The 21,598-nt window shown below is 39.4% G+C and overlaps 2 protein-coding genes across 9 annotated transcripts in view; both read right to left on the reverse strand.

Annotated features, from left to right (window-relative positions):
* Positions 1-207: 207 nt before the first annotated feature.
* LOC112990574 (cell cycle control protein 50C-like) lies at positions 208-9,966 on the reverse strand. The gene is made up of 7 exons (XM_026112438.2): positions 8,730-9,966; positions 7,813-7,923; positions 6,482-6,583; positions 5,041-5,131; positions 2,727-2,864; positions 1,605-1,814; positions 208-511 (listed from the first exon to the last, which is right to left on the reverse strand). Exons 1-7 carry the CDS (start codon positions 8,931-8,933, stop codon positions 324-326), a joined length of 1,044 nt encoding a protein of 347 aa, XP_025968223.1. The 5' UTR covers positions 8,934-9,966; the 3' UTR covers positions 208-323.
* A 135-nt stretch (positions 9,967-10,101) lies between these two features.
* CMSS1 (cms1 ribosomal small subunit homolog) overlaps positions 10,102-21,598 on the reverse strand; it is a 247,515-nt gene continuing 236,018 nt past the window's right edge. For all 8 annotated transcript variants that reach the window (XM_026112439.2, XM_064521017.1, XM_064521007.1 and 5 more), the window contains 6 exons: positions 18,867-18,926; positions 18,045-18,147; positions 16,531-16,591; positions 15,587-15,674; positions 13,934-14,022; positions 10,102-10,361 (listed from right to left, as the gene is read on the reverse strand). In XM_026112439.2, the coding sequence (XP_025968224.1) occupies positions 10,278-10,361; positions 13,934-14,022; positions 15,587-15,674; positions 16,531-16,591; positions 18,045-18,147; positions 18,867-18,926 (485 nt within the window). In that variant the 3' untranslated portion in view covers positions 10,102-10,277. The remainder of the gene's footprint in view (positions 10,362-13,933; positions 14,023-15,586; positions 15,675-16,530; positions 16,592-18,044; positions 18,148-18,866; positions 18,927-21,598) is intronic.

Below are 21,598 nucleotides of genomic sequence, written 5' to 3' on the forward strand. Positions count from 1 at the left end.
GACTACTGGCCAAACTTTAGTACCATATAATTTATTTGCTCTGGAAATTCCAAATCATGAAGCTATCTGTTGTTTGAAGCTCATCTCACTACAAGTTTCCTAGGAAACATACATTTAGGAGCACATATATGTTAATAAGAACATAGCTCCAGACAACTGTTGGCTTGGGATGACGGAAGAGCACTGCCCCTCAGTTCACTTATGTTCACCACACCCATTAGTGAAGCGGATCCAGAGCACAGGGGAAAGAAAGGAAGGACTGTGTTGACTGTTCTTCATTCACAGCACACCTTTGCTTTTGTTCAGAAAGCGAGGGAATTTTCTTATTTCTGGATGAATGTTTTCTTTTTTCTGAGCTGTAAGTGGATGGCAATTATAACAAAACCTGTCAGGGTTGCTGCCGTGCCACAAACTGTGTAGGCAATTCCCAGGAATGGGTTACTTCCTCCGCTCCATACCACAGTTGAAAGAATCACATGCTTCTTCCCCTTAAATTTGCTAACAGGGAAATCTGATAGAAGGTTGTTAAAGTTTCACTAACAAAGTTTATTTCCAGCAGGAAAAGATGTAGTGACGAGTGCTCAAAATCCTTTCCAAGGCATAAAGGAGCAAGAGATCTGCATTTGCTGTAAAGTGCCTTTAACTGATCTGTGACCTCTCTATTATTCTTAGTCCGAAAAACCCAGCAGCAGCTGGTGGAAAGAAATGCAGATACTTTACATACAACCTCATTGTGATTCTGGAAATACTGCAGTTCTTTCAGATTCATATCATATGCAACTGCTACTGCACTAATTTGACATGTCTCATAATATTTTCAAGCAGTAAACAAAGCTCATTAGAAAATAAGCCTTTTGGGAACTTTATAAAAAATGCTCCTCTTTCTCTCATACCCTGTCTATCCAGAATGTTTTTACCTGTTATCTCTCCATGTGGAAACCTTCAGAATACAGCGATGCTACAATATATTAATACCATAGCTATATTGGCTGAGAACAAGGACAAATTTATAGTCATCTTGGCATAACACTTGTTCACCAAACAACTGCTTTAGTCAACAATGTTCACGCTGTTCAGCATGAGAGTGCAGTTTCACCGTGAGAAAAATTCCTGTCAGCACACGGCTCAAATCTGCCAGAGGGCTCTGCTGACGCAGACATCCCACACAGCTCAGTGGCAGACACTCCTCTGCACCTCTTGCTTCACAGTAAGGATGTAGACACCCTTGTGATTAGACCAATATTAAATATTTCAGATAAAACAACATCTTGAACCATCTCTTCAATTTCCCACCTTTTGTGTAAAACCTGCTACTGCCATGGTCAAACATGCTACTGCCTCTGGCCAAAGGTAACCATCTCAGAAGTCAAATCCAAAGCCATGTGCTGCCATTTTGAGTAATACATCTTAACATCTGTGCAGGCTAAAGGAAATCCACTTATACTGTCTTGTCACCCTCAAAACTAGTTTTTTTTCATGGTGATTTAGTTTGGGATATTTTGCTTGGTTTGGGATTTTTTGCCATTTTATTACACGAACCCGCTTCCACCTAATGTGTAACCATCTAATAGTTAACGAGTATCTTGGACAATATGAAAGGATACTATAGGAAATATGAAAAGTGTAATTTCCTGCTGGGAGGCCATCAGCAAACTGGTTTGTGCGGCTGACACGACGGTAAAGATTTCTGAATGTAGAAAAGGCTGACACTCGCATCCAAATAAGGAAGTCATCATTGATATAACCGTTGTTCCCTTCATCTTCCTCATCTAACATATATACCGGTTTCTGCCAGTAAGGAGGTCTTGCTGTCCCTGGGGAGGAAGAAAGAAAGGAGGAACACCTCGTGTCACCTCCGACACGAATGAACACAGTTTAACAATACCTGATGGGTCAGTACGCATTAGAAACCTCAAGTCGAGGAAAAACAAAGTGACTTGCACAAACAAAAGAAAGTACTGTTCATTCTAGCTCCTCAGCAAGGAACATACTCCCTATAGGGAGGAGTTTAGCTTCAGTTTCTATACATTAATTCACTCCTGTACAACCAGAAAGGCACCCAAAGATTATGAAATAAATTCTGCATATTACCTTTTTGCAGTCAAAAAGCGTATTCTATGATATTTAGAATATGCTACATGAACTACTTAGATAATTAACTCTGAGGCAGAAAGAAGTTTCTTTCATATAGCATCTAGCATAGCAATGCCCTAATCCAGATTACAGAGTTTTTAGCTCCACTTCAATACAGATTAACCCTAACACGAAAATAGCCCTAGCGAATGACTGTTTGAAAGAACTACTGAAGATGGCAGTCTTGCTTGGCTCACAGCTGCCTAAGAACCTGCAAAGACAAGAAGAAGGAAAGAAGTGATATGCAATTCTCCTTGATAGATGTTTTCAACAGAAAGACTAAAGACAGATACATCCTTACCTTCCCCGGACAGACTATACTGTTTTAAGAAATAATACAGAAGGGTATTGACAAAGGCTAATAACTTCAGCCTTCTGAAACCACTCTCTCTCAGCTTCTATGGTCAGTGGAAAGAGAAAGACAGATTTTTGGTAAATCTGGCTTCTGCTGTCAGTCACCCTCAAAGGCAGCTTCTTCTACCAGGTATTTCTCCCAGGAGTGGTTTCCATCTCAGCATGGGAGATCTCCATACATTGGGGCTGGTGAGGAGAAGCCACAGAAAAATAAGGAACGCCAGTAGAACCGTACTTACCTGCAAATGCAGAAGAAAGATTGTATGATTTTGGATTGCGAAATTTCACATTTTTATCTGTCCACCAACTGTTTCCAGTCTTCAGCAGTGGGACTTGAATAACAGATGAGTTAAGGTTGTAAAAAAGATCAATAGTATCTGCAGGGAATATGAGAGGCAATCCGTATGAGTAAAAGACAGATGTTTACAATCATTCTAATGGCCAACATGACTAATGAAAACTGACACACTGAAGCACCTTTCAAGTGAACAGAAAAGAAATCTTGTATACTCCACAGGAAGAAGAATTAACCTTCCTGAGCCTTAGGACTTTTACATTTTTAAAGACTGAACATACTCCTACCAATAAATTCTATTGAATCCCTGTGTAAAAATATGTGCAAATATCTTTTGTCCCTCAACTCCTCCGTGACTATCTTCTTTGCGATTTACTTTTGGAGCTAGAGGGAGAATGCTAGTTACAGCAGTTGTTCTGCTACTTAGCTTTCCCTAGATTTTGTTTGACAGTTGTCCTGAACTGGTTGTTTTGCTATACAACACATGTGTTGAGGCAGTAGGGGAGAGGTGAAAGCACAGTCAAGGGAATCCACAACCCTTGGGAGAAAATTTTGCTTTAGTTTTATGCTAATGAGGCCCTGTCTATCAGCTTGGCCACAAATATTCTTTTAATCAAAAAACACTTAGTTAAAATTGTGCTGACCCCTGTCATCCTGTTTCTCTGGGCAAAGGTATTTGTTTTTCCTATGATATTTTCTTACTCAGATTAATTAGTTTAACACAAAGGAAGAAAAAAATTTTAGGTCTCGTTAGCATCTATGTAAATATCTAGGCAGCCACTGAGATGACTGGTAGGGGAATTAGATGATGCAGATGGAGACAAGCTGGATTTTAAGAAACACTGAGAACACAACTCAACTGCATGAACACTACCAAACACTTCTGAAAACATACTGTCAGATGCAGTCTCCTGGGTGAATGATTATTCCCTGCCCCACTGTTTGTTACTGGCTTATTACTTAGAGTCACCAATTCCTGAGCTTTGCCTGTTCAGCTGCTTGTCTGACTGCTTGCTTACCTGCTACCTCACATTAAAAACCTTCTCCGTAGCAGGAATTTGGTGGGCTTCCTCATTTTAGATTAGAGAGCAATTACACAGGCAGTTGAGCAGTCGTAAGGGAATGGGAAGTACCATCTCCCAGAAGAGAGAGACAGTAATGAGTAACTGGAAGGGGAATTCGCCACTCTTCACCCACATCACCACCGAGCAGAACATTTCCTCATGCTGTGCACCTTAAGGACTGACGCAAAGGCAGGCACTGGAGGATTTACCTTCTGCATTTTAAAATTTTACTATCCCTAGTTCTCCACAGGAGAATAACGTTCCTATAGCCATGGCTCCAGGACATTATGGACTGTGTGCCAGTACCTCAGCTGGCCTAGGTTTGAGCCCTACAGCCTAGTCCAATAATTAAGCTTGCAGTGGAGCAGGTGAGGACAGAAGAGACAGACAAAAATCAAGTGGATCTAGAAGTTACTGTGCACTGCTGTCCCTCACAACCCCTCTGGTGCAGGTGGAACAGCTGCTTGAGAAACAGCTGCTGCATTGCCAAGAACTGCTGTGTGGCTCGTGTGAAAAGAGGAGGAAGAAAAATGGTGGGGTTGTGGAGAAAAATCTCTAAAATTTTTTTGGGGCCCCTTTGCTCCCAAAGAAATCCATTCTGAAACCTTCCTGCATTCATGACTAGAAGCCCTTTCCTAGGTTTCAACCTAAATGTATTCCTAGGCAGATTATGCCCGCTGGGTTACTATAAACAGGATCAAACCCAGGATCAAATCAATTCAAGTAAGATTACGTATGGGCTTTCAGCATTCAAAAAACAAAATAAAATTGTGTATAGATCCAAAGGTTCAAACCGATTTCAGGAACATGTCAGCTCCTTCTAAGCACTCCACTGTGGGGAGGCAGAATCTGGGCTCTTCCATCACTTTACAAGAGTGTATTTTTTAGCATCAAAGTACACTAAGTCTGTTGTGTACATCATCATCCCTGTTTCACCAGGGCACTCAATTCCTCAGTCCTGTAGTACAGTCACACTGAGGAATGCCTTAGTAAATGAAAAATCTTCCTCAGTTTCAAAATGAGAGACAAGCTGCTGAACAATAAGGAGCAGAGCCCAATATCCACTTTAGAAGCACTGCCAGACAAAATCCTAGGTGAGAGGAGAGAAATCCTGCATTATCAGGACTTTGGTGACTTGGGGTAGCAGCATAATTTCAAGTGGAAATCAATAAGCCAGATGTGAAAGATAATTACCATTGAATATGCTGTTGGCAATGGCACCGCATGGAGCCATTGGTGTTCCGTTTTGATAAGTCGTGAAAGGCGCACAGTAGCTCTTCTGAATCTGCATTCAAGGTCACAGAACAATTAGGCACAGAACCTGTGGGGTTTAGTTTTGATCTACTGGTGTTAAAGTTTTCCTCTCATTTCCTCTTCTGAAAAGCCATTGAATAATTAAACGTCTCCAGTACCTTTTGGTCACACTAGAGATACATCCAAACGAACGAGTCTGTAGTTGAGGAATATCTTCCATAGTATATAGCAGGTACAGTAAGTTAACTTAAGGTCTTCACCAAATTCTGCTGCAGACTTGCAAACTCTAGACCACAAGCACTCTTTTTGGGACCTGCTCTGGCAACATAGCTACAATTTAATGTGTTCCATTGCAGCCCCAACTTACCCTAGAACATCTTATTTTTCTTTAAATTTTGATACAGACTGCTTCAGTGATGGAGCACAGGAGATGCAATTAGCCACATTATTTCAATTCTGTGTGGGGAAATCTTGACATATGAACGTGCAGAAGGAAAACAAAAGGCTCATCTCAAATTTATCACCTCTCTACTATCCCAATTTCTGAGAAGCTATAAATCTTCACATTTAAGGGCACAAACAACATTTCCAAATAATTCTGAAAAGCTGTTTATCTGATTGACACAAAAGCCAAAAGCCATTGCACCTGAATGCAAATGAACAAGCTGGCTGGACACCTGGAGAAGCAGCTGTGTGAGGAACATGTCCTGAGAGCTAAAAGAAGCATTTTATAAAAACAACAGATTATGATGGGCCAACTCTATCAACTGACAGGACAGTGCATGGACCATATATATTTTAACAAAAGCTACTTTTTAGCTAAAGAAAATACATTACAGATTTGTAACTAAAACCCAGAGTTAATGCAAAGACTGCAGTCTCCAATTTCTTCATGCAGGCATGCTGCCTCTGCCTCCTCTTCAAACCCCTAACTTGCATATTTTGGAATGTACAGGATCACCTATTTCACTTTATACCTTTTCCTCATCTACTTCCAAAGCCAGATGGCAAAATGAAAGATTTAAAATAATTTAATTCCCTAACCCAAATAAAACCACATCTCAAAAGAATAAAATTGCTATGTAAGAAGACTGAAAACACTAGAAGGAAAAGCTTTCTGTAATTGTATTTGAAAGCGAGGTTTTTTTAATCACCATCCCTAAAAGGTGCAGGTTAGAGACCTGCAACATTGGACTGACATCTTTTATTTTATTTATTCCTCTCTTATTAACTTATTACAAATGGGCCCTTACAACCAGAAAAGCAGAGACCAAACACTGAAAATCTGTACCTTCTTATTACTTCCTGGAGTCATCCATATAGTCAAAGACCCACCTGATGAAAATACTGATGATCTCATAATATAAAGAAGAAAACTTACATCTACATCTCGACCCAACAATTGGGCATCACTTCTCGATATCACATATCGACGGTGGTTCTGATAAAAGTTTTGCAGGCCATAGTACATAAAAACATCACCCTAGAATTCAAGGACAAATCCTTTTAATTAGGTAAGTTTAAGCAGACAGGAGAAATCCTATTATTATTCACTAAAAAAAGAAAGGGGAAGGGAGTGTTGATAACTACATTCCAGACACACTGGCTAAAATCTATTCTTTACCCCACTGAAAGTCTTTGTGCTTTGGCACAAATTTAAACATACTTCAAATCCCCAAATGAAACATAAAGTTAAAATGCATGATTATTATTTTACTCAAGATGGTAATGACTGGCCATGATCCTGCAATGATTACGAATAATTTCATGGAGGCACCTGTTTTCCATAAAAGCAAGGTGCCCAAACAACTTCAAAAAGCAGCCATTAGCTCTTAATTCCTTCAGATTTTTTTTGTAAAAGATGGCTGCCTATCCTAAGTTGTTTGAACCCTTGGGAAAGTTTAGCCCCATAATTTAAAGGAGAATGCTAGACAGGCAAATATAAACTGGAAAGAAGATTATTAAACTATTCTAAAATCATAATTCAGTTAAATAATGTTCTCATCTAAAACATTACTCTAGCTGAAAGATTACTCACAGAATATTTTAACAGCCTCTTTAATATCGAAGAACCCTAAAGTGACTTTGTAATTTAAATCACACTGTAATTTTAAGGGATCATTTATGCAGTACCAAGCATAAGATCTCTTTGGCAGAACATGAAGTGTTTTAAGAACATCACCAACATTAGCCAGTAGACAGGAAATGAAGGATACTTTTCGCAGCTGAAACTGCAGAATGACATTACTAGCCTTGAAATGTATCAAGGACCTTAGAGATTAACAGCATAACCCCTGTCAAAAGCGCTATGGGGGCTTACTTATGACAGGTGCTCAGAGCTCCAGTTTTACTTCTCATTTGAGAGCTTAGCAGAGCGGTAACAACTCACATCAAGCCAAGTGCAAGGGTTTGCTACTGACTCAGAGAGAGAGAGAGAAATCACCTCCTGGATCAGCAGTATTTCCTCCATCCCCTAGTCTTGGAGATATTCTTGGATCCTCAGAGATTTCCCTGGGCAGCCCTTTTTTAAGAGGTGCCAAAATCAATAGTAAAGGCAAAAGTGTAAAATTTTGAGTATTTCGTGTTCCAAAAAAGTACAAAGAAAAGTACAGTCAGGAGCTCCACAGAGCAGAATTTATGTATTTTATCATACAGCAATGTAAGTAACAAGAGGTACTAAGCAATTTGAGCTGGATTCTCACATCCACTTACCAGCATATCTTCCTTTAGCATGAAGTCAACAGAACAGTAGCATTCATTATTCCAATTAGAGGAATTTTCACGAAGTTTTGAACAATCTGAGCATTTATCTGAATAATTAATCTGTCAGAGAAGTGAACAAGCACAGAATATTGTACTAAAGGACATGAATATAGGAAAAGATTAGTGTTTGAGCTTCAAGAACTCTCAGAGCAGTTCTCTTCTAAAGGTTCTGGACTGCCAAAAAGTATTATTAAAAAAACCCCCAAAAAACAGAGGTATAGAGAATCAGGACTTGGGCTCATCACTTAGACTGGCACATTCACAAATTTAACCCCTTGTTTAAAGCTGCTTTAGAGTCTTTTGATTGTTGGAGAACCATTACATTTACTCCTTAGCAAAGGAGTGCTGAGTAGACTTCAACCACTTGGTCTGGCTGACCAAGTAATGCTTGACAAACACATCAGCCTTCCCTCATTAATTATGGCCTGCCCCTCTTGAACAACAACCTGGATGTAGGGCTGAGAGCTGGCTCTAAGCACACGTCTGTGAACACCACCACAGGAAAAACCAGCGCTACCTCCAGGAGACAACATTTAAACATCACTGCTCTCTGCACTTTAAGATTTTGCCCCAGCAAATATTTATGTTCTTTTGGTGCTGAACACTATCAAAGGGACTGTTTTATTTCTCTTTAGATACCCAGGAAGTAATGACAGTATTTCAGGCATTAACGAGTGTTAACCACTTTTTATCAGTGACCACTTATCTCTGAGGGTTTTCACAGGTATATTGGCTGTTGGACATGTGTACAATACATGAAGCCATTGCTGTCATCTTTATCCAGAAGCACGAATTCAAACCTTTTCCCCCAAACATAGCCCGGTTTCTCTTTAGCAGAATACTAAGAACAACCCCCCCGAACATACCTGGATCTCTCTGACGCTGTTTGTGGACAGTATGAGACAGACTCCCGCAGAAAGGCAGAACACCCCAGTGACAAAGAAGCTAGAGAGCACAGTTGTAATAGTGAGCTTGGGCTTCCAAGCTGGCAGCTTCTGCTGTTTGAAGGCACTGTTATCCGGACACCTGGAAGGAAGCGTCTGTGCTTCCTGACTCTTCCTGTTTTTCATATTCTTCTTGGTGAGAGGAAGAAGTAATATACTCAGGCTGGAGGGCGTTTAAGCCGAGGTACTATCCTTTCTGTTGGGAAACTGTACTGTTTGTTCAAACCTGCATTATGACGAGGAATTACTTATTAACTAGACCTCTCTCTTCCTCGTTTTTTACATTTGTGCCTGGATCACCAGGATCAGCTTGTGCCAATCACTTGATTATGAACTTTAGTCAGAGCATCCAGCTCACACCTCCCGGAAAGACTTAAATATATGTTTTTTTCCTGCCCCACAATTCAGTAGTATTTGTTATATCTTATTCATCTGTAGAGATACCGGAATTCTTGTGCAATCTTGGATTCATGATTTCTTCTTCCTTCACTTTCATAGCTGCCCAGCTAAGAAGCAAGGGATAAAATGAAAGAAGCTTTGCTCCAGTTGCACTGGATGCCACTGGGGAGGACTGCTGTGACCCAGAGACTCCCTTCTAAATGTTCTAATGCCAACCTACATTGCTTTAGAAGACCAAATCAAATTTTCTAAACCTATTACATTCATTGCTATTGATCTAGATGCAGTTTAGGTTTGTAGAAAGGCTGCATGCTCTTTATAACATGAGGGCAGTTAGCTCTAAAAACACTGATTTGGATTAATGGCCTCCCAAGATGCTGATGAGTTGCCCACCTATATTCATCCTGGCCTTCTATGAAAAAAAAAAAGTTTTCACTCCCTGCTATCCATAAAGACAACAGAATCACCCAGAGACCATCTCCTTTTAATATAAATGGTCAAATAGCAGAATATTGTTCGCAATTTAACCAAAATAAAGTCTCAATTTAATGTACAGATATTTTAAATGTAATTTATCATGTGATACCAGAAATTACCATTTGGCCAAGTGTAGGACAGGTGAAAAACATAAATTCACACAACATTGTTAAAGACTCTCTAGGGCAAGAACTGGCAGGGACTGGCTTACCACTCTCATGAGAGAAGCAAATATCTCCTTTGGGACAGCAGAAGGAAATATCAGGGAATCGAGCTGTGGGAAGACTTTTGAACCCATGTTCACTCATCTTAAATGTCTTATAAGTGAAACAAAATAGTAAATCTACCAAGTGAATGCAATGTAGATCTAATTGCAATATCACGTTGCTTGTGCAATAAGAGTCTTTCATACTAAAACTACAGACAAAATATCTCTTTTATTATTAAAAGAAAGGAAACTCATAAAAATTTGCAACATGCATAGCCCTCTGAAAAGTCAAAATGCTTAATTCAATCACCCACTGATCACTTGCCAGTTGCAGACAGGATAATAGTAAATTACAACTGCAGGCTACTTTCTTGTTGGTAAAGCCATTAAAAGAGTCCCAGCTTCACAGATCCCTCTCTGCACAGCTTTATAATACTCATCTCCAGCAGGTCAATTGTTTCTTTCTTTATCTGGAGGGGAAAAAAAAAAGAAAAAAGAAAAAAAAAATCAATCAAAGCACCAACGGTTACTGATAATGCTCTGGGTACGCACCACTATTTAGTTTATTTACTTAGGCACTTCATTATGGGATTCAAAATTAAAGGAGAGGTTCCTGTACAGTGTCCTGAACTCCACAATGTTTCCATTTTGTAGAATATCTAACTGCTCTGCAATCCTAAGGTACAACTACAGCTCATATAGTCACATATAACATAGCTACAAATAAGCTGTACGTAATTGGTACAGAGCTGATAAAGCTGGCCATGGCAAGAGATCCATCTTGGGCTGCAAAATTCTTGTGGGACTTTCCAGAGTATCATCCCATATCAGTAAGTCCAATGGCAGCATTGCACTACTACAGCCATGATGTTGTTAGTGTCTGAAACACCTGAACAAAAGTAAAACATAGGTCTACGTGAGCTGCATGCAAACTACTTTGGATTATAATATAGATATGCCTGTAGTTTATTGCTCATCTAAAGTAAAAAGACAAACGTATATGAGAATAAACTTTGGCTACATATTTTAGCAGGGAAAGAAGCCTCTCTAATATCATCATTACTTTGAAGCTTTCTTATAGCTCCTGTTTCCCACTTATAAATACCTTATTGGCAAGTTTTCTTTAAGGATTATACCCTTCCCCACTTCCCCTTGGTACAGGAATAAATGATGTAAGAAAGTCTGACCAGTCTCTACTCCACACTAGATGTGCTACATCAAGGTAAAAATGGTTTTCTTTCTATGACAAGTCCATTTCTTCCAAACCTTTTTACTGAGATAGGTCATGAAACCTGAAACTTAAACTTTTAGTATTTTCAAATCTGGTCAAGGTTCAGTGCTTGTAATGGTTACAGAAGGAAAAAATATAATCTGTTATGCAAAATGTTTGAAAAACTCCCTTTGAATCTTACAAACAAGTCACATTAGGAGTTGAAACAGCTCTGTATTGTCATCTACATCTATACAGGAAGCTTTCAAAGCAGGAAACCTGTCCTTTAGACTTATTAGAAGTAAACAATCAATTTTTATTTAAATCTTTATACTTTAGCAGAATTCAAGCTCTCCAAGATGAAGTCTGATAAACTCATTCACCCCCCTCCTCCTGCTTCTTCACAAGCTTTGTTTTTATTTCCTTCTCTCCACTGTTTGGGATGAATAGAGTAAGAGACATAGAAAAAAAAGACAGCATTAATTAATGAGATGTTGAAGCAACTAAAAGAGCCCTGGATCAGGGTGATCTCTATTCTGTGAATACGACGGGGTACAGGAGTGATATATGGGAGGATTTAATTAACATATTTATCAGAATATACCTCTGTGTGTGTAATACTCCACTGAGTATGAAGTGAGCACAGGAACAGCAAGTACCTTGCACCTTGAAAATGAGGCTACAGATTTCCTCTTTAGTGAAAAGAAAAGTATACGTGCTTCTAGCTGTTCTTGCCTTCTACCTATTTCGTTATACAGACTGGTTTATTTATACTGAAATGTATCCATGCAGCACCTTAGAAATAAGATGGAATTATTGACAAAGTTAAGTTTGCACTGGAAATGGGTCAGTATGCCTCATTTCCAACTTTAAGGGCAGAATTTTCCCTCCACAGCCAATACAGGTTACAAAAAAATTAGTACATCTAACCACCAATTCTTTAAATTGTGTTGCTGGCAGTATAAATCCTCTGAGGAAATTTGTGACCATTATTGCTGTAGTTTCACGATTGTGTGCAGAAAATGGAAAGTTACTTACAAAAAGCAGATTACTAATGAGCATGCATCTGACAAATTTTATACAAGTAGGAGAGTAAGATGCTCTGCTCACTAAGACAGTATTCCATATTTCAAGTGTGCATGTTGCCAGAATGGCCCATGGGTTTCCACTGCATCATGGTGCCTTGTCTCTAAAACATTTTCTGGGTACCTTTTATTACTTACATTCTGTATAAATGACTTCTGGTAAATCTGTCTGCTGCCTGCAGCAGCACAAATTGCTGCAAGATGCTTCACTTACATACTTTGAGTTGTCAAAAATATTTCTGTATATTGTATCATCTGAGCCACAGTGCATGTTTGAAGACTTTTCTGTGATCACATATACACTGTTCTGTAATCATACATACACATCTATTGCTTAGGTTACCACTATACATGAAGGTGTAACATTCCTACATACTTGATTTCAACTTGAACTACGCCTGACTTCTGAGCATTTACTTCTGTACTTTTCATGTTAAGGTAGACATTTTCCCGTAATAAAATGCAGCTGGAGTCACAATTTTTGGACTGTGTTCCCAGACAGGCATGCAGAAATGCTGTGATACTACCTATAGTCAGCTGAAAGGGATACCTCAGGTTTGCAATAGCCCAAAAACAAGTATTAACAATATAACTTTCAGCTTTTTGAAGTGGATCGCCTATAGTCTGTGTGTATACCTGCTTCATCTGACTTGCAAAAATTCATTGCACCACAATCAGCAACTTCAGAACTACTGTCTTGTGCTAATGCTTCTGTGCCTTCTAAATCTTTGGTCTTTAAAAAACTCCTGCACTTACACGCAAGTGCAAGCGCCATACAAAAAAGCCTTGTGTATTTACCACAAGAGGGAGCCTTCTTGCCTCAATAAGCAAAGTTGTTCTTTTTTGCTACTTTGTTTCTGCGATGTATTTTTGCAGGCAAGGCACATTATCCAATATTATTAGAAATGTGCATCTTTGTGTATGTGGGTCTGTAATTTAAAGCACATTCAAATACACGGACAAGTGAAGAGCAGCATTAATGACTGACTGTTTCACTTGTGAAAGAGCTCAATGCCTATAGGCAAAAAAAGTTCTCTTCCCCTGGAGATTCTGAGTATTGGCCTGCTCTAAAGGTGTTAAACACTGGCCAGGAAAATGGGAGCTTTTTAGCAATGATGGGTGGAGGAATCTGCTTCTTTCCCTCTCTGCTGGCTAAATACAGGTTGATGCCACACAGCACATGCTAAATATGCCCCTTGACAGCAATAAATGTGAAAGCTGGAATACAGAACTGAAAAGAAGGATGAACTATCAGGAAAGGAGTCTACAGATGACAGATGGCTTTACATGGTTTGTACCCTAACTCTCACAGAACAAGGGGAATTGCCTATAGCTTTACTCACTGGAAGCTATCTTACCCTCAGCTAGAGGCCAGTAAAAGCCTCTTCAAGGGTTTTACTTGGTTTTTGATGAAACTTTTGCACAGGGTCCTCTTACTGAGAGCACATCCCTGGGACAGGCAGAACAACTATCAGGAACCTAGGAGAGATTCACAGAACAGTTGCAGAAGTCACAGCTGTGACTTGCAAGGTGATTTAACAAAAAAGAACACCCCCCACATGCCTGCAAGTGCTGAGTCCTGAGAGTACAGACTTGCAAGAAAAATGTTGACTCCTTTGTGTTTCTAGACCACTGAAGTCTGCTTTACAGAAAGGAATCCTGACTGACAAGACCTAGGCACTAATTTTGTCTGAATCAAAAGCACTGAGTACAGAGAATACAATACATACAGGTGCTTATACAATACCTCAGGGATATCCATCATTCTCCTTAGTTTCTGATCTCTCCAGTTCCAATCCAGAATCATATACTTTGTGGAATTCAGGCACAGGCCATCTGAAAAGGCAACACAAATTTTACTACCAAGATAATGTGGCGTGTGCTTATCAAAATGATTTTTGGTTTTTACATCCTTTGCTCTCAGTTCCCAAGGAAACTAATCTTTGAACACTAAATACTACATTTGCTGGTTGGAAAAGTAATGCAATGACACTGCAAACTCCCTTAACCACATAATCCCATGCCTTTTTGGAAGATAAACACAGAGGCAGAACAACTACTGTTGCCAGGCTTGTCAAGAGCTAACATCCTGCCAGCAAATAATTCCCCAAGCTTCCTTTCCATGAAACCACAGGAGTTGAATTTCCACAGCTGATGAGGAGCTGGTAAGTTAAAAGGACCCAAGCCTGAAAAATCCCATTAATGGGAACTGACAGGGCTCAGCAATTTACAGGATTGGGTGCTATGTGAATGTGAGTCAGGTGCTACTGAAGTATTCCTTTATCCTTCAAATAAATGGTGGTGAAAGAGGAAAAAGGTCCTTTCTGAACTGACCCTCCAGGAGTCCCAATGCATCTCCCTGATCTTCTTTATGATGTCCACAGTTTTTCACATCAATTTTTTGACTCCTCTTCATTCTTTAGTGACCTGCCACTACAACACCGAACTGTGACCCTGTCATAACCTGCCTCCTCCTAACATGGCTATGTGCTGATGTGTCGAGCAGTATGGGTTTTGTGTTCATAGAGGACATAGGAAAGCAACAAAATTATGGTATTCTCGTGCCCCTTTTGGGGAGAAGTACAGTCCCAATCTATAGCCAGTCGCTAAACAAGAAACCACAGCTGGAGTGAGGCAGTGATTATAAAGTGGAACAGAAAGAGTCACTTTATCATCCTGTGATTTTGTTGTTTGTTTGAGTTTTTTTGTATACAATGTCTACTGAGTAAGTAAAATTACTCAAGTCTTGGGAGGAGAAAAGGAGATTTATATAGAATAATTAATTTCATTACAAGGCAAATCAGGAATAGAATCAAATCAGCAAGCAGATCTCTTCTTCATCCCCCACAAAAGTTTACACTGAGCTCAGAGTGATACATGATACAATGACTTCTGCCATTACTTCCTTTTGATTCCTTTGCAGTGTTTGGTTTCCTGGAACTTTAAATCTTACAGCAGAGTTTTGCAATCACTTACAAGTCAGCATAAATCAGTATTGTTGCCAAAAGAGGAAGTCCCCCACCTCTGCCTGCTCATTACCCAATTTTGCATGTGGGTTGCATTTGGGGTTAGTTTTAATTGGGATCAGTTTTAATTGGGATCAGTTCACTCAACTGCCAAACAGACTTGTGTGTGTGTGCACGCACGCATATGCGCGCGCACACTACTCTGTCTTTGCGTGATAGTATTGATTTATGCCAATTTAAAGAGATCGTGAAATTAAATGTTAGAATCTTGACCTCATTTTGACCAACGCAGTAGAAGTAGAAAAATAAAACTCCACAGCTTAGTCATCAAATCCACAGACTCTAGTTAGCCTAAGACCATCAAAAGCAACAGAATCTCACTTCTTGCACCATGTATAAGATACCTACTGAAAAAGCCCTCCTTGCTCTCTTACCTTGCTGCACTAGCGCTTTTATTCTCCCAGGAGTTCCCACTCCAATGTGGAAGATGCCTTTTTCCAACATAGTGATCTGTTCTTTTATCTAATTTGAAGAGAGAAAGACAAATCACAGTAAAATCACAACTGTTTAAAATTTCTTCTCAACGAGTATTTCAAGGATGGAAATAAATTCAAGATGACACAGCTCTCCTTCTAGGATACCATCAAATAGCAAATGTAACTCATCTTTCAGACTGTCAGACTGATAAATTTGGGAGAGAGTTTAAGAAACACAACAGCCAGCTGGGCATCAGACTTTTCTAGAAGGTCAGTCATTTTCAGCTTTGAAAGTCTCCCATTGTACCAACTATTTCTTAAGGCATGAACAGAATGCTTCCTTAAACATTTAAACAAATTGTCTAAAAATATCTGCAAAACTGATAAAGCTGTATCTGCTCTAATGTGCCTCAAGACAAAGACACTGGAAAAGGGTCAAATAAAGCATGTGACATTTGTGTGTTTGACAATGTTTACATCAAAGGCCAAGTTTCCACTCATTATCTCCAATATTGCCATCACTTGTGCTCACCAACAAGTATGAATATTGGGGATCCAGGCATTTCACTACCATATGCATGTATAGGTAGTGGTACAGTTTGCTTCTACAAACATATGTGTGAGCCTTATTTGTATTTAGACATGCAAAAGCCATCTGAAAGAGCACCTCACGAGAATGGGGAACACCTTTATAACATAGTACATAAGCATCTACACTGTGTATAGGATTGCACCAGAGTTACAGGAGAGCTCGGAGATGTCGTTTGGCTGCATGCATGAAACTGCAAAGTGGGCTCCAAGAGGAACACTAAATGAAAGGCATTATCATCCCCCTGCAAAAGCACCATGACACTAGTTAGTGGTTTAGTTGTTTTACAAAAACGCCCTTGTAGTTTTCTTACCTTTATGTGCTTTGCAAACAATTTCAGAACTCTGCAGTCTCCTTTAAATGCGGTCATTGACCTAGCAATAAAACAATTAAAAAGGAAATGGAGGCATCAGGGCTAGCATTAAGACCACACAGGAGGAAAGCAAAACTAGCTGGCATTTCTCAACATGCTTGAGACACCCAGCTCCCCAGTGACCCTTATTTGTACTTTGAAAACTATGTTCATCCTTGTTTGCTACTTGGAGAAATCAACAACTGGAAAAACACAACAGCAGATACAATTAAGGAGCAATACTGTTTAGATAGGTTGTCAGATGATATTTAATAGTCATGGCCTGTACTTTCACAACTAACTTAGTTCTAAGTGGACTAATCACTAAATTCAAATTCAAACTGCACTGATGTGCAAGCATGACTGAACACATGTGTGCACGCACACAAAGAAAAGATCTATGAATGTACATTTTACAGAATCTTCATGCAGTGCTGCAACTAGGAACACCTAGGCTGCCACAGTCTTTACTACAGAAAGAAACACCATTGTCCAAATCCCAGTAGACCAAAACTCATTTGTCTGAAAACCTGACTTGTTTTTTGACTCTATACTTTGGCACATAACCGAAAACTTTATGCTCCTTATTAACCAAGCAGGAGACAACACATTCTGTATTTATGGAATGTCATTTAAGGCAGGCTTTTTCTGAATACTTTTTGCAGCAAGCCAAATTTTCAAATTTCTCTTTTGCAAAGCTAAACATTTATATACAAATATCAAATCTACATGTAAACCATCTGAGTTTCAGATGGTATTATCTGCATGCAGGTGCTAAGCCCTACAGGCACATCTGTCATTTCTACGCTTTCATCTGTGGCATAGGGTTAAACTTCCCAACTCGTGATCTCATTTTGTACTAACAGATAATCACAGGAAACATGGTCAAGACCCAAAAGACAGCCATGAAATCTGTGAGATACACACTAATTTAACAAAATCACCAAGATTTTCTGGAATGAGGTGAAGGAAGTGAGGGGAATAGAAGGTAAAAAGGAGGACAGGGCACATGGAAAGTCATCCTGAGCCAGCTGAGAACACTGACACAGATCTTAAGGCATTCAGGCCAGAAACCCACTGCGCCACTGGAGGTCCTGGAACGCCATGTCCTCATTACCATTGGTGCCAACAACATCATGACCCTACAGTCACAACTTTTAGTGGTGAGTCGTGATGTTTTATGGGTTCCCAAGTATAACATGTTGTATGTTTCCCCTAAATTGGCTACACTTTATTTTTGTTTTTTTAACAAAAATAGCACTTCCACGCAACTGAACTACTATGTGTTACTTTAGTCTGAAACCAAACACCTCACCCCCACAGTTTAAAGAAGCAAGGGATGTTGCCTCAGTTTGAGTCAGTAACTTTGTTGGCTAGCAGAAGACAGTGTCCTAGTTTTGCCTTTACATCTGTGGTTCCAAGACAAAACCTCTGACTGACTGCCAACCTCAACATAACATTTGCTATCAACATACTTGATTAGTTCCAAGGAACGAAGGGCAGAACTGCAGATAACCAGCATCACCACTGACTTCGTCTCCTTGTGGTTTTTACGAAGTTTTGCCCATTTAGGACAGACTGCAATGAAAAAGCCCATATAACACATTGAGAAAGTACTACTCATATACACATCATGATTTTAAATTACAAGAGTACATGATGGATGGTAGCCAGCAGCAAGAACACACATGCTGACTCCCATGAGGTCTGGATCTGGGGCAAAACTTTTACATTTAGTCATTGGCCACTGGAAAATGTAATGCCCAATATAAATAAAAGACACATTATATAACTGAACAAATTAGATAAGCATTAAAATTCAACATTTTGTAAGGTGACAAGCCCACTGTCTTCATTTGCCACATACAGTAATTTGTATCAGACAAAAACAATTGAAAATAAATGTTTACCAGACCAGAACTTCTACACAAATATGTAAGAGAATAAAAATCCTCTTTGTTAATTCCAGTAGACGGTCTCAGGATTGTTACTGTAAGATAATACACGTACCTACTTAGGAAGCAACCATAAATTACTTAGAAAGGATCTCAAGCAATTAAAAGAACCCCCAAAACATTTTGATGAAAAGAGAAGTTATAGAGTAAAAAAGAACTGGGAACATAAAACCTGTCATGCAAAAACCAACCAACCAACCAACCAAACAAACAAACCCTTAAAGAGTTATTAATGTTTCATACTTAAAGACATTTGGGGGTGTAGATAAAAAGCTGCAATAGTATTGCATTAATAATGTTTTTCATACAACTCTTCTCATCCTGACCAACATTTTAACTCACTTTCCTTCAGGTATGAAGAAAAGCTGTGGGTGAGATCATTGGCTGGCAAAAAGCAGGAATCTGAAAACAGAAGGGAGAAAATATTTTTGTTGATGTATTTGTAACAGCAAAAAGAGCATATGTTTGCAGCATAGCCACTGATTATGCTGATAAAATCACACACCTGTATTAAAATCCATCTCCAATAAAATACCATTTGTGAAACCAGATTCATGTTCACCTCTAGAGAACAACAAACTTTAAACTGGATAAGTCAATTAAGATAGCATCTCTCAATCCAACTGCAATTCCTTTCTTTTCTCCCACCGTATAACCCTGCACACAGTACTGCACAAGTGTGATCAAACACTTTAAAGCAAGTTTTCACATGTCTTTGCTACGATCAGTCAAAGGCTTTAAGCCAAAAGCTGTACAGTCAACTTGCCAGACCATTACTGCAGTCTAAGATGGAAGACATCTGTAGGTCGCTCGAACAATTTATACGCTGTAAGTAGAACGTACCAATAAGCGAGACACTGGCCACTCTCCTGTCAGTGAGTTTGTTTTTCTTCCTGGCCTTTCACATTGCAGCAATCTAACTCACTACACCAGTGCAAAGGGTAACATTTACATTGCTTTTGAATACATTCCTCTTCCTTCATTTCCCACTGACTCCCTATTTACCTGGTCACTATCTTAACTAATGAGTCTTAAAAAGACTCTGTGGCAGAGACATACTTTTTAGCTTTTTGCTCCACATACAGCCAACAAAGAAAGACAAGGTCCTAACTTAGGTACTTTCTCCAGAGTCTCTCTATATAAAGTCTAGATTCTTAGAGTGGTAATTAAAATTAGATGGCCTGAAAACATGTCATAGTTTTTAAGGGTCCTTCACCTGCTGGAACAATATACTCTCTTGGAGCATTAACAACTCTTTCTCCAGGCACCAATACATTTATTGTCTTTCTGCATGAAGCACTGCCCCTCAGGATATGTCTTTGGAATAGGACATTTGCTGATACATATACTAATGACACACATTAAATATTTCCTATTTTACAATAACCAGTTATTTAAGAATACACATCTGAGATAACATGCAGTAACTAACTGAATTAAGGAGGCTTCCTTACACGTTATTCATGTTCATATGGAGATGGCATGCAGTGTTAATACATGATTTCCTCTGGAACAGACAGCATGACAAATTTATTTTATGGCTGGAGTCTGACAAAAGTCCTGCCTGTGTATTTTTCTGAGAATAGCTGCTCTCCATCACTGTATCTTCCATTTAATGGGCATTGTCTATCTAAAAACTGTGTGGGCACACAAAACTTGTGTATTGCCCTGATCACTTTCATTAAAAACAGTGACTGAAATTCAGTAGGACTTGAGCTCCAAGGGAAGTTGAGTGTGTTTGACTGAAGAATCAGCAGCTGATTTACCTGATGCCGGTGATGTATCTGACGGCAGTGGGAAAGGGTAGGGGTTGGTGCGATACTGTAAGTGTTTGGTGGTAACAGGAGAAGTCTTTACATCCACCCTAGTTCTTTCCATCCAATGTGTTAGCTCTTATTTTGCTGATCTAAAAACATTTGGTCTCATTAATGACTGAACAATTCAAAAGATTTTTTTTTAAGCAACACACTGGTCTCAGTGACTGATTTTTCACCAGCAAAGCAGAACTGGTGTATTAACAACAACTTTAAATAAAAGTCCCAGAAAGGGGGGAAAAGCAACATAGCTCCAGCCTGCAGCAAGAGACCATGATGACTACAGACCTGAGCTTCTGCATTAACTATGTCTGTTGACAAGAACACACAACTCCAAGTAGTTGCTTGTTACTTTGCTCAGTGCTCTCACGCGAATAACTTGACAGCTGTAGGAGTCAGTAAACTCCTTGGCTCTCTAAGCTTCCAACTCCCAGCACAAAAAGAAAGGGAAAAAAATCTCCATCCAAGCCAAGAGCCAATCCGTATGGAAATGGATCACTTCACTAGCCTGAAGGCCTCTTTTATTAGGAAAAAAACCAAAGCAATGTATTATTTGCACACAACCCTGAAGATCTAGAAATATTTAACATAAGCATTTCAAAGCCATCCAAGCAGGGCTCCTCCAGGTTTTCTTGATTCAAGAAGAAAGCTGAACTGGGCCTGAAGAAATAAAGAAGGGTCAACCTAGAATCATGGATGTCTGAAGGAAGCTGTAAGAAAGAGCATATTTCTCTAGAAAGATAAGCCTAAACACTGAAAAAGAGAAAGCACTGCCGGGCTAAAAGGCTGCTAGCTTGGCCATGGGTCACTAAGAGTTCAAGAAGTATGAAAGGAATACGCAGACTTGTTACCAGGCAGTTTGGTCTTCATATAGACAGTGCCTAGAAAATGAATTCCTCTTTATCTGTAGAGTAAGAGGCAAAGCAGTTCAATGTTGCCTTCATCTCTAATGTAACCTGAAAGAGAGAAGCTAACCCCACTCTGCCCTGCTTTGCCTTTTCTATCACTGGCTTTTAACTGGAGACAGACTACAGGGAACCCCAAGGGTACCAGTCACGGTTAAAAATTGTTCACTTTACGCTCGGACCAAAGCTACCATCTTATTTCATGCCACCCACTGACAAAACACCGCATTCAACATCTCATAACCAAGTCAGAATGATGTCGCATTATTTCTCTGTCTACACCTGTCAGCCCTTCTATTACACATCTGGGCAGATTCAAGTAATCCCAGAAATAAGATAATTTTTTGCAGTCTTT

Source organism: Dromaius novaehollandiae, chromosome 1 (genome assembly GCF_036370855.1).
Source record: "Dromaius novaehollandiae isolate bDroNov1 chromosome 1, bDroNov1.hap1, whole genome shotgun sequence".
Taxonomy (NCBI): Eukaryota; Metazoa; Chordata; class Aves; order Casuariiformes; family Dromaiidae; genus Dromaius; species Dromaius novaehollandiae.